At 29.4% G+C, this 11733-nt stretch overlaps 1 protein-coding gene across 1 annotated transcript; it reads right to left on the bottom strand.

The window, feature by feature from the left end:
- Nucleotides 1–2904: 2904 nt before the first annotated feature.
- Nucleotides 2905–5660, bottom strand: LOC136088663 (uncharacterized). Its single transcript, XM_065812946.1, has 2 exons — nt 5095–5660; nt 2905–4643 (listed from the first exon to the last, which is right to left on the bottom strand). The coding sequence occupies exon 2, from the start codon at nt 4146–4148 to the stop codon at nt 3216–3218; it is 933 nt and encodes a 310-aa protein (XP_065669018.1). The 5' UTR covers nt 4149–4643; nt 5095–5660; the 3' UTR covers nt 2905–3215.
- Nucleotides 5661–11733: the final 6073 nt, after the last annotated feature.

Here is an 11733-nt window from a genome sequence, read left to right as displayed (position 1 = left end):
AAACTTGTTTTTTTAGCAACTCTTAAAATCTTTATTTTTCAGCTCGAGTTTTTGTTTATAAATGCTTAGTTAAAATTATATTTGCTTTATTTTTACAGATTTTGAAAACCATTTCATTAAAGAATATAACTTTTTGCCGATTTTTACTTAATATTATGTTCAATATTTGTGTGTGCGTGCGTGTGTGTGTGTGTGTGTGTGTGTGTGTGTGTGTGTTTGTGTGTGTGTGTGTGTGTGTGTGTGTGTGTGTGTGTGTGTGTGTGTGTGTGTGTGTGTGTGTGTGTGTGTGTGTGTGTGTGTGTGTGTAATTTTTCACAATAACGGTTTTATCTATGCAAAATTTCAATAATGCAATGTAATGCAATATAAGGTTATAGTAAAAGTTTAAAATGAAATTTTTTGCTGAATTATTAAAAGATATTGATATTTTAACAAATGATTTTGAAGGATTAATGAATTGTTTAAAAATATCGATACTTTCATATCAATATTTCCACTACTAATCTAAATGTTATTGTTGTTTGAAATGGTTATAAAAAATGACTGCACTCTTTAATTATACAGTATGACTTGGTAAAGCTTGATCAAAAGTGTTTATTTAAAGTAACTTATGAAACAAACTACATAGCTCATTGCTTGGCATGACGTGCTCTATCTATGAATGATTCAAGTTTTATTTAAATCTAAATTTTAAGGAAACCTTCCGTCAGTTAAATCTTATCTTATGCAAAATTTATCAGATTTGCCTGCTCTTTGTGAGACTAATTTAAATGCTTGGGGGTATACTTAGGCATCAATTTATGTATTTATCAAAAAATCAGAATTTTTGAACTATTCTTTCTCTAAGTGCCTCTTCACTTTATCACCTTTCTCTTTTTCCTGTCGAAAAAGAGAAGTTTTATTGTTCTATTTATTCTCAAGACTGCACTCTTTTGGATATAATTTCAGATCAAATGGATCATTCCCTTTCTCTTTACCACAATTGTTTTTTTATTGGTATATATAAAATATTGGCAATATTCAATGCCAAATAATATTTGACTTTAATGCTCATCACACTGAATAGTTTGGCTCTGCTGGTATTAAAGCCTATAATTCTTCACAACTCAGTCTCTAACTCAGATATTTAACTTTGTGACTCGTTTTGCAGACAACCCTGATCACTAAACACTTTCACTCTTTGATTTGTGTCTTGTCCGTGACCCTAGTTTGCGTTCATTTTTTTCTTGTTTTTCTTTAGCTGGGGTTAACCAAGGGATGATCTCTATAAAACTTTCATCTTGTACTGCTTTGGACTCACCTTATCACCGCACTACTTACTCCTATCATAAAGCTAACCGGGACTCGTTTCGTAATTTTCTTCGGGACAATCCTTGAGCAGATGTCTTTTCTTTCCGCTGATAAATCTCCTACGTCACCACCTGGATCATAACAGGAATGAAAGCTTTTATTCCTTTTTGTCGGTTCTAAATCAAGCCTCATTCTACTCCATAGTTTTTAGCTTAGTGTGCAGCTGCTGTATCAAGTTCTAATATTTTTTTTCATCTTTTTTAAGTGAACAAATCTATTTGAGTTTACAAACTTGAGATGGAGTTTACGATTGAAGACAAACATCTATTTATTATTGTAAAAAATTGATGTATAATGGTGCTGTCTGATGCAAAGCTTCATTATCCTCAGTTCACTAAATGTCGTATTTTATCTCTGAAGTTAGGCTTTAGAGGTAGGTCTAACATTTAATCTTTCATTCATTGGGTTTCATTCCAGAGCTCTTTTCAATTTTATATAAACTAATTTTTTAATAAACGCTCGACTGAATCTTGTTTTCTTTCCTGCTGGAAAATGGCATCTGTGATTCCAGTTTTTAAAAACTCTCGAGCACATTATGACTAGCAAATTTTCGCAACCTGTCGAGATAATGCCATTCTGTGACTCCAGAAAATTTCAAGTGACGTTTCACTGTAAGATGAGAATTTTTTTGTACCCAGTAACTGCATTTATGGCATTTTATCAAACCAATTAATTTAAATATGGGTTGATTTTCAATGTTTTCACTGAGAACTATCAGTTTTCAGTGGAAACATATCATTGTCTGCACATACCACACGCAGAATATAATCCTTTGATCAGGATTATCTTCGTTGAGAGTATAAACTTGCGCTGAAATAAAACTTCTATTGCGCACGCTTTTAAATGCAATGAACGCTCGATTTTGGGATACCTGTTTCAAGTGACAGCTGACAAAAAAAATTTTGTGGAGAATTCTGAGCGATACCAATAAAATTATGCTATGTAGTTGGAGTAGTCGATGTTCTTTTATGTTCTGATTTTTCTTTTCTCGTGCACTCAGAAAACATGAAAACGGAATCCAGAATTTCTCTGGATGGTTGAGATGATTGGAGGCTGAGAAAAAAATAGATCTAAAATTTTATCCCCCCCCCCCACCCCAAACGTGAGAACTTCAAGTTGATAAAATAATTTTTTTGGGAAGTTCGGATAAGTATTTTGAAACTTCGATTTTTAAAATACAAAGTAAAACACTTTTGAAGTTTTATAGATATTAGGGGAGAGTTGCCTTAATTGGAACACTTTAGGAAAAAATATTTATTAACCAAAGATGGCTTAACTATGAAAACATTTATGAATTAAATAATATAGATATACAACCCTACTATGCTTTTATTAATGATTCGACTCTATTGATCGCACCCTTATTGGATATAAACTTTGATTTTTCAAGGCACCATTTTGTTCCAATAAAGGCAACTAGTCTCCTTGAATGGAACACATATATTCTTTAATTAGAACAGTTCTAATATTTGAATAAATTACAGCTATAAAACTTATGGCTCAAAGGAAAAATTAATTGATTAGCTTTTTAATAAAAGATATTTAAAAGATATAATAACAAATAAAAATTACAGCAAATATTTAATCCTTTTTTCGCAATTCGTAAGTCTTTTTTTCTGGCAGCTTCTGCACTTGGGATGGTAGTGGTGATATGTGGTGTGCTGTGGTGGCGATGGTGATTTTATTTGATGTGCTCAATTTCATTTGGTCCATGGTGATTGAGTCAAGTGCTACTTTGCTTTCCTGTGGTTTTTGCAATAGTTTGGCAGTTATTGGATTTAGTGTGAGCTTTTTTTTTGTAGATTTTTTAATTTGTTTGGAAGCTATTTGATTTAGTGAGTGCTTTTGATTTCTTGGTGTAATTTCTAGAGCACGCCTATATGGGGAGCTTGTAAGATCAGCCGCCTGAGTTGTTCGTGATCTTCTTTTTTGTTTTTTACTTCAAGTGAAACCACTGGCAAAAGAGACAAAGTTGAAACTGAAACATGACATTTTAATTTTTTTTCACTTGATTTATCTGTAGATAGTTTTGTCATCCCATCTATACTTTCAGATGACTGAAGATTATTTGAAGGACCAACATCAGTAAATGAAGAGGCTGTAAAATCAGAATCAGTGAATACATTTATGTCCAAAGGCCACAACCCACTAGCCTGAAATCCTTTCATAGCAATTCTCAATGATGCTGCCTGACTATATGCGTCACCAAATAATTCTGCAACTTGCCAAGTTGTTACTGGTAGTGATATATGTGACGGCATCCATTTTAGCATAGCTTCATCATAGTATGTACCAAGTGGTCCAAAGAACGCAACGTCTAATGGTTGCAGTCTGTGTGTAGTATGGGGAGGTAGTGATACCATACGCACTCCAGCATTTCGTGCTAGATATATCGCTGCCAAATTTTTTGAATGTGTAACATGACCATCAAGTATCAACAAAACTTTTGATTGTTTTAAAGGTTTAACAACTTTAATGAAATGATTGAGCCAATCTAAAAAACCTTCATTTGACATCCATCCTTTCTCTTGAGTACTAAATACAGTTCCTGGAGGTGCACCATTTGTTATTTCTGGCTTCATTCTTTTGGGTTTATATATTAACATTGGTGGAACATAAAACCCTGCTGCAGATACACAAACTACAGCTGTTACTGAATTTCCTCGTTCACTACTAGTCATAATTCCAACTCGATTTTTGCCCCTTGCACTAATAATTTTTATCTGACCATCTTGTACTGTTGATAAACTAGTTTCATCCATATTATAAAGTCTGTCTGGAGTTAACTTTTCTTCCATGTATAACTTTGAAAGTAAATTAAAGAAAGATTGCACTCACTCTTTATTAAAACCTTGTGCACGTGCAATTGATGTTGATTCAGGCCCACGAAGCGACAGTTGTGGGTGCCTTTGCATAAATGCATAATACCACTTTTTTCCTGCCATTCGTGTTTGTTTGTTAAGATTATGTGTGATGTTGTTAGCTTCCGCAATATCAAATGCTAGACAACGAAGATCATCAATCCTTAATCCAAAGTACATCGATTCTAATAATAAACAGTGATCAGCTAGTTCTGTTTCAATTTCATTAGGTAAGGTGGTAAGTCGACCATGAAATTTCACATTTGCAACAGCAACTTTGTTTTTTTCATTTATATGCCTTGACAAAGTTGCTTTTGGAATACAAAATTCATAAGCGGCTTCATTTAAGCTGATTTCTCCTTGTTTTATTGCTTCAACAGCCTTTTTCAAGTTTTCTACTTTCCATTTTCCATATTTTCGTGGTGTTTGCATCTAAAATAAAAGCAAATTACTATGAGGATACATAAGGAGAGTTTTATAATCTTATTACAGGCTTATTTTTTCATATATTTATTTGTTATTCATATATGATTAAGTTAATTATATACTCATTATATAATCATTATTTTTCATCATTTTTGTTTAGTTAATCATTAACTATATAAATCAAAATCTATATAAACTATATAAAGTTTGCAACTTTATATATTAACTTCTATATACAGTAAAAAACTTATGCTGGGTATATACTTTATGTTGTCTTACAAGTTTATCCGTTAAATAGAAATGTATAACTTTTGTAAAACTTTTACATTTTATTTTTTACTAAAAGATAAAATGATTTGTTAATTAAAGTATACGATGTTTACAATCAACTTTATATCTTTAGACTATGACTAGACTTTAGACTATGAAAAAAATTTTGTGAAAAATCATTTCATACTTTAAAGCAAGACTAAATACCAATTCCAAAAAAGCAACAAGTGTTTAACAATAATACTATGTCTATAAAAGAAATTCGCTTTAAAAAATATTATACAGTCGGACTAATGAAATTTTCTGATAATTCGGACGTCAAGTAGCGTGTTATGAGATGACATCGTTTCAATTACGGCAACTTTTGAAGTTCCATTCTGGGCAACATAGGACCATGGTGTTGTAGCAAAATATTTACATACAAGTAACAACTTACGATATAAGCTCTTAATATCACATAGACTTGAAACCCTTAAAATTTAAAATTTTAAAAAAATTATCATCAAACTCAATATCGTTAAGCTTCTGTAATCGTTTAAATGCAACGATAAAATTAGATCGCAAAAAATTTTTTCTTTAAAAAAAAGTAATTTTATTCACATACGTGCAGTTTTTAAGTTTAAATACTAGAAGTTTCAAAAAATAAAGAAAATTATTTTCTTTACAAGAAAAAATATTCATGAAAGTAGAATAAGTTCCAGTTTCTAAATAAAGCTAAGTGTTCCAATTAAGGAGCTGTTCCAATTTCGGCAACTCTCCCCTATATACCTAACATATATAAAAATATTATATACCATAACAAACGAAAAGTAGAAAACTTTTAAAAATGCTTAAAATTTCTAAAAACATTATAAAACACCGGGAGTAAACCGTTGCGCATATGAATCAGTATTTTTTAAGGGCGAATTTCCTTAAGGTGGTAGTACACCAATAAAAGTAAAAAAAAATATTTTTTTTTACTTTTATTATTTAACCAATATAATCATCGCAGATTTCGAATTTTTAGTTGATTTAATTAAATAAAAAAAGCTTCACATGTTAAAACTTGTTTATAATGTATCGGTATAAAATGTTTTTTATTTTCCCCCCTAGCAACGCTTTGTTTATTCCGTTGTTATGCGCTATAGAAACAAGTTAAACCATAAAAAAAGCCATAAATACTTACTTTGTCAACTCTTTTAAGTGCAAAATTGTAGACTGCAACGACTTCTTGTTAATTAGTTTAGTATGATGGCTTAATTGACGTAATTCGCTTCTTGGTTTCAAGCTGCATTCAAAACTTTATTATTTATGCTATAGTAAATCTTTTATCTTTTTAAAATAAAAATAATATGGGTGGATCAAAGAGAAAACAATTATCAAATAGAATATATAATAATAAAAAAGCAAAATTTCGTGGAAACAGATATACAAAGATTCCTTCTTCAGAAACGAAAACTTTATCTTTTGTTGAATCTGCCACACATTCTGCTTCTTCAAAAAAATTAAATATTGCTGATAGAGATTTTCAAGATTTTCAAAGTTCAGATTTTAACTTTATCATGAACTTTAGTCTGTTGGAAAACGTTATATCGCTACTGAAATGCCCGAATTTGTGTGAAGATAATGTTTATTTAATGTTTGATTCCTCAAAAAAGTATGGTTTAAGTATTGATTTAAAAATATGTTGTCACAGTTGCAATTGGAAAACTGAGTTTTTTTCATCTGCTACATATTGTAAAAAAAATTTAATCGAACAACAAGAACCTAGTAAAATCAAATGTAGTGGACAAAAACCATTTGATATTAACACACGTGTCATTGTGGCTTTTCGTGAAATGGGTAAAGAGTTATCATCATTAGAAAAATGTTGTGGAATAATGAATATGAAGCCACCTATGAACAAAAAAAGCTACAATAAAACTTTACATAACCTGTTAGATGTTTATCAAAATTTAGTTGACCAGAACATGAAAAATGCTGCTGATGAATTAATCCCTGCAAGTAAAACATCAAGAGACATTATGTGTAGCTTTGATGGTTCATGGCAAAAGCGTGGTTTTACTTCAAATAACGGAGTTGTTTCTGCAATTTCAGTTGAAAGTAGTAAATGTATTGACTTTCATATAGAAACAAAAACATGTAAATTATGTTCGATATGGAAGTTAAAAAAATACACGTACCCAGTTGAATATGAAAAGTTTCAATCATCACATTACCAAAAGTGTAAAATTAGTCATACTGGATCATCATTGGCTATGGAATCAAGTGGTGTTTTAAAACTTTTTCATCGTTCTGAAAAGAAAAACAATTTAAGGTATACCACATATCTTGGTGACAGAGATAGTAGTTCTTATACCAGTGTTGTTGCTGCTAAACCTTATGGACATAATGTAGAAATTAAAAAAGCAGAGTGCATTGGTCATATTCAAAAACGAGTTGGCACGCGTTTAAGAAACTTAAAAAAAAGCAGCAAAGAAATTTTAAGTGATGGTAAAAAACTAGGAGGAGCAGGTTGTTTGACAGAAAATGTTATTAACACATTGCAAAATTACTATGGCAAAGCAATCAGACAGAACATTGGTAGTTTATATGCAATGAAAAAAAGTGTAGCAGCTGTTCTTTTTCACTGTTCTGAAAGTTATGACAATGAAACACGCCATCAATTTTGTTTGCGCACTAAGGATTCTTGGTGCAAATTCCAGGCTGATAAAGTAACTGGAAAAAAAACATACAAAGAAAATATTTGTATTCCTGCTGCTGTTCGAGATTTTATAAAACCAATATTTATAGATTTTGGAAGTGATATTCTTTTAGAAAAGTGTTTGCACGGTAAAACACAAAATCCTAATGAATCCTTGAATCAATTGATTTGGAAGCGGTGTCCCAAAGATATATTTGTTGAAAGAACTGCCTTATGTGTTGGAGTAGCATCAGCTGTCCTATACTTTAATAATGGACTACAATTTTTAGAGACGTTATTTGATAAGCTTGAAATAACAGTAGGTTGCAATCTACATAACTTTTGTCTTATAAATGACTCAAAGCGCATTTCTAAAGCAGAAAAGCAATGCACAAGTATAGTGAAATTAAGACGCAAGAAACTAAGAGCTATACAAAAAGGTTTTTGTGATCAAAACGAAACATTAGAAGGTGCAGTTTATGGAAGTGGGGAGTTTTGAGCAATTTTTTTTTTGTTTTAATTTTTAAATTGAGTTTTTCTCAAAATCATGTTTTATAGCCTGGCGACGGAGATATTTTTCAAACCGATAATCGATTTGATCTGAAATTTGGTACACTTGTTTGTAACACATGTATTTGCAACCTCTACTAGAATTATGTTTACAGCTAATTGTGTTCTACTTTTGTGAGTGATTTTGTGTTCTCAAATAACACCAAAACTTCCAAATATGACTAAAATGCATATATTTTGACTTTTTTTGGTCAAAATCCAAAACTTTTAGTCTATGTTGTAATTGCATAAGTAAAGGATCACAAGCCAAAATTTCAGTTCAAATTTATTTACGGTTACTGAAAAAACCCTGTCGCCAGTTATTCATTTTTAGGCTTTTGTCTATCAACAATTATGTGCATAATTAATTTTTTTAAATTTTTAAATTTTTACTTTTATTTTAATCATATAATATATGTTATGCCCTATTAAAAATTGTAAAAAATGTTGAAATGCAAGATTTTTTTTTAATGGTATACTACCACCTTAAGAAGTTTTGAGCAAATGCGCCTTTTTAAAAAAAACTGATTCATATGTCATCGTAGCAATACTTAGGTTGTTAATGTGCTTAAATGTTAATGTGCTAAGGTTGTTAATGTGCTAATGTGTTAAAGTAATTAGTCCTAATAAGCTGCGGTTGATCTGAAAAGAAATTATTTCCTTAAACCTAATAAAGAATTATTTTAATAAGCCCGTTCTGCTACTTTAGAACTTGCAATTGTGGAGGCATTAGATGTGTTTTTGGTTTTTAAACAAATGTGTGTATTTTTTATTTAATGTTTTGTTTGTGCTTTTTATTATACTAATGACCATTAGTTATATGTTCTCACGTTCTAGATAAAAAAAAAAAGGTTGAAATTTTTAATAAATATCAGCTCCCACTTGATAATGGATTTTTATCACGCTATATTAAAAAAACCAACTAAAAATATAAATACTTTAATCATGATAAGTCAAACAGTAATTATGGTATAGTAATTTAATTCATTAGGATAATATAATAATAATTTATATTATTAAATTATCAAGCTATTCCAAAAAGTTTACAAAAAAAGTATATAGTTACGCTAAACTGTATAGCAACTTTTAGTATACTGAATACACGGCAAAGCCTACCCAAAGTTTACCGCATAGTGTAACCGGCAATCTCAAGTTTTTACGGGTCCAGTTAGCTTGTACAGCGGAGAAAATAGAATTTTTTGTTCTAATTTAACAAAAATGGCAGTGAAACAATTATTAAACTTACTTTATTTCTTATTATCTTCTACTGCAACTAAAAAGTTTATAAATTGGTATGTTTAATTAATTACGAATGGAAAAAAAACTAAAAGTGTTCAATTTGTGGAGAAAATTGAATTAGCCTCATTAACGTTATATACAAAAAAATAAAGAAAATGTTTTGTTTTTAGGCTTTTTAATATTTAGTCTTGCTTCTTAAATTTTTAATGACTTCAAATATGCGACTTGACATACTAGTCACAAAATTTTGGATAGTTTCTATAGATATTTCATTCCAAGTTTCTTAGATACGAGTTTCAGCTCCAAGGTGTATTCAAATTGCTTACTATTTTCATAAACCTTTCTAGAAATTGCTTTGATTACGCTAATTCTTCATTCGTTAAACGCTTACCACGCCCCATTTCAAACTAAGGTATCAAAAACCAAATGTTAAAAATTTTATGAGCATTGATTTCACAGTCTTTATTTAACTTACAAATAAAAACAAAAAATCAAGTCACAAATGCGCATCACCATATATACAAGTAAACTGAAAATAATTATTGATGAGGCTAATTCTACTTGTTACCGCAAATATCAAGTATTATATATTTTATGGTTTTATCAAATGTGCCGCTATTTAATTATGCTATATTATAATCTAAAAAGTTGTTGTTTGTAACAATAATTATATGTGTGAGGATACAAAAGTTACACCGCACAAACTTGCTTACAGATTTACAAAATATTGGATCAGTACTTAGTGAGGCTAATTCAATTTTCTCCACCGTATATACATGTGTATTAGATACCAGCAATTTTTGGTTTTAAAATGCTTCAAATTGAGCAGATATTTTATAAATAATTATGAGTTATCTCAAAAATAAAAAAATCTAAAGTTAACTAAAGCGATCTTATTTGAAAAATAAGTTCGAGAAACTAACATTTATAAACCTCTTTAAAGACTCCATTTTTTGTACAATTACAAAGAGATGCGTCTTTAAAAATAAGTTAAAGTTAAACAAAGCGAAAAGATTCAATTGGAAGTTAACTATTTTTTCTGCATTAAGTTAAAGTTTTATCTTCTAAAAAGATAAATATGTTGTTGTTTTTTTAAACTTAAAAATAAAAATATATGAATTTTTTTTTAAACTGTCTTTCTAAACCCAAATAAGTTGCAAAATTTAAACTATGTTTTTTTATAAACTTTTTGTTGACATAATTTCATCTAAATATATGGCTTTTATGTAAAACTACCCATTTTTATGTAAAACTATCCACTTAAAATTAATAAAAATCAAAAAGTTAAATATTTACGTTCAGTTATACATAAAAACATGCGAGAAAATATTTTACACAGACTTTTGAAAAATTCATTAATTATAACTCACTCTTAATTATGTTTCATAATGAACTATATGTAAAAAAAAAAAAAAAATAAAATAAGAGAGATTCAAAGAGATTTGCAACTTTCAGTTAATGCACATTGTAGTTTTATTGTCAAATAAAGAAACTCCCGCTTAAAGCAATTGATTTTACTAAAAAACAGTTTAAAATAGCTGATGTCATTTTTCGATCTCTATCTTGTTTATCTAAACCAGTTTTCGAAAATAACAAATGATTTAATATGTAAACTACTTTCAAGCAAAACCTTTTTAACATGCTGATGTAAAGAATCTTTTGGTTCATTCAAGTTCATAGAAGCTTGTTTTAAAGACTTCAGCTTTATTGCTCTTGTTGCATTACTCCTGTCATTCCGATTAAGTTGATTAGTTTTTTTTTAGAAGGTTCAATTTAAAAATTTTGGGTTTACAGTGCTTTACTTTTTATAAATAATTATTTTCATGATTTTCCTTATCAAAGTAAAAAGATCTAAATATTATTTAAATCAGAAATCAATTGCTTCACAAATCATTTTTAAAGTCTCTAATAACATTATGTTTTACTTTTGCATTTAATTTATAAGTTTAAATTAATTATTTATAAAATCATGATCGTATGTTCTGAAAGATTTTAAGGAAATTTATTTAAATTCACTTTAACGAGCTTTTTAAGTAACGATGCTTGTCGCGCTTTCTTAGTAGGTTAAAGTTATAGGTTATAGGTTATATAGTAGGCTGTGGTTAGAGCGTCAAACGTAATGTTAAAACCCGGACACATATTTTGAAAAAAAGATTTAAAAAGTTTTTAAAAAATTGCTTTTTTTTTCTAATGGTTTTTATAATTCTAAGACATAAAAAAGACCATGATCTTCGAAAACACGTACATTGTAATAGTTTACTTGTTCAAATGAAGAACTACACGACAATTAGACATAAGTAAAACTTCAATATATTACTAATTATCCCCAATAAATTAATAAACATCAATATATTTCTTAAACTATTCTCCAATATT

This window comes from Hydra vulgaris, chromosome 12 (assembly GCF_038396675.1).
Source record: "Hydra vulgaris chromosome 12, alternate assembly HydraT2T_AEP".
In the NCBI taxonomy this organism is placed as follows: Eukaryota; Metazoa; Cnidaria; class Hydrozoa; order Anthoathecata; family Hydridae; genus Hydra; species Hydra vulgaris.
Note: the sequence above shows the minus strand (reverse complement) of the source record. Positions and strands in the feature narration are given on the sequence as shown.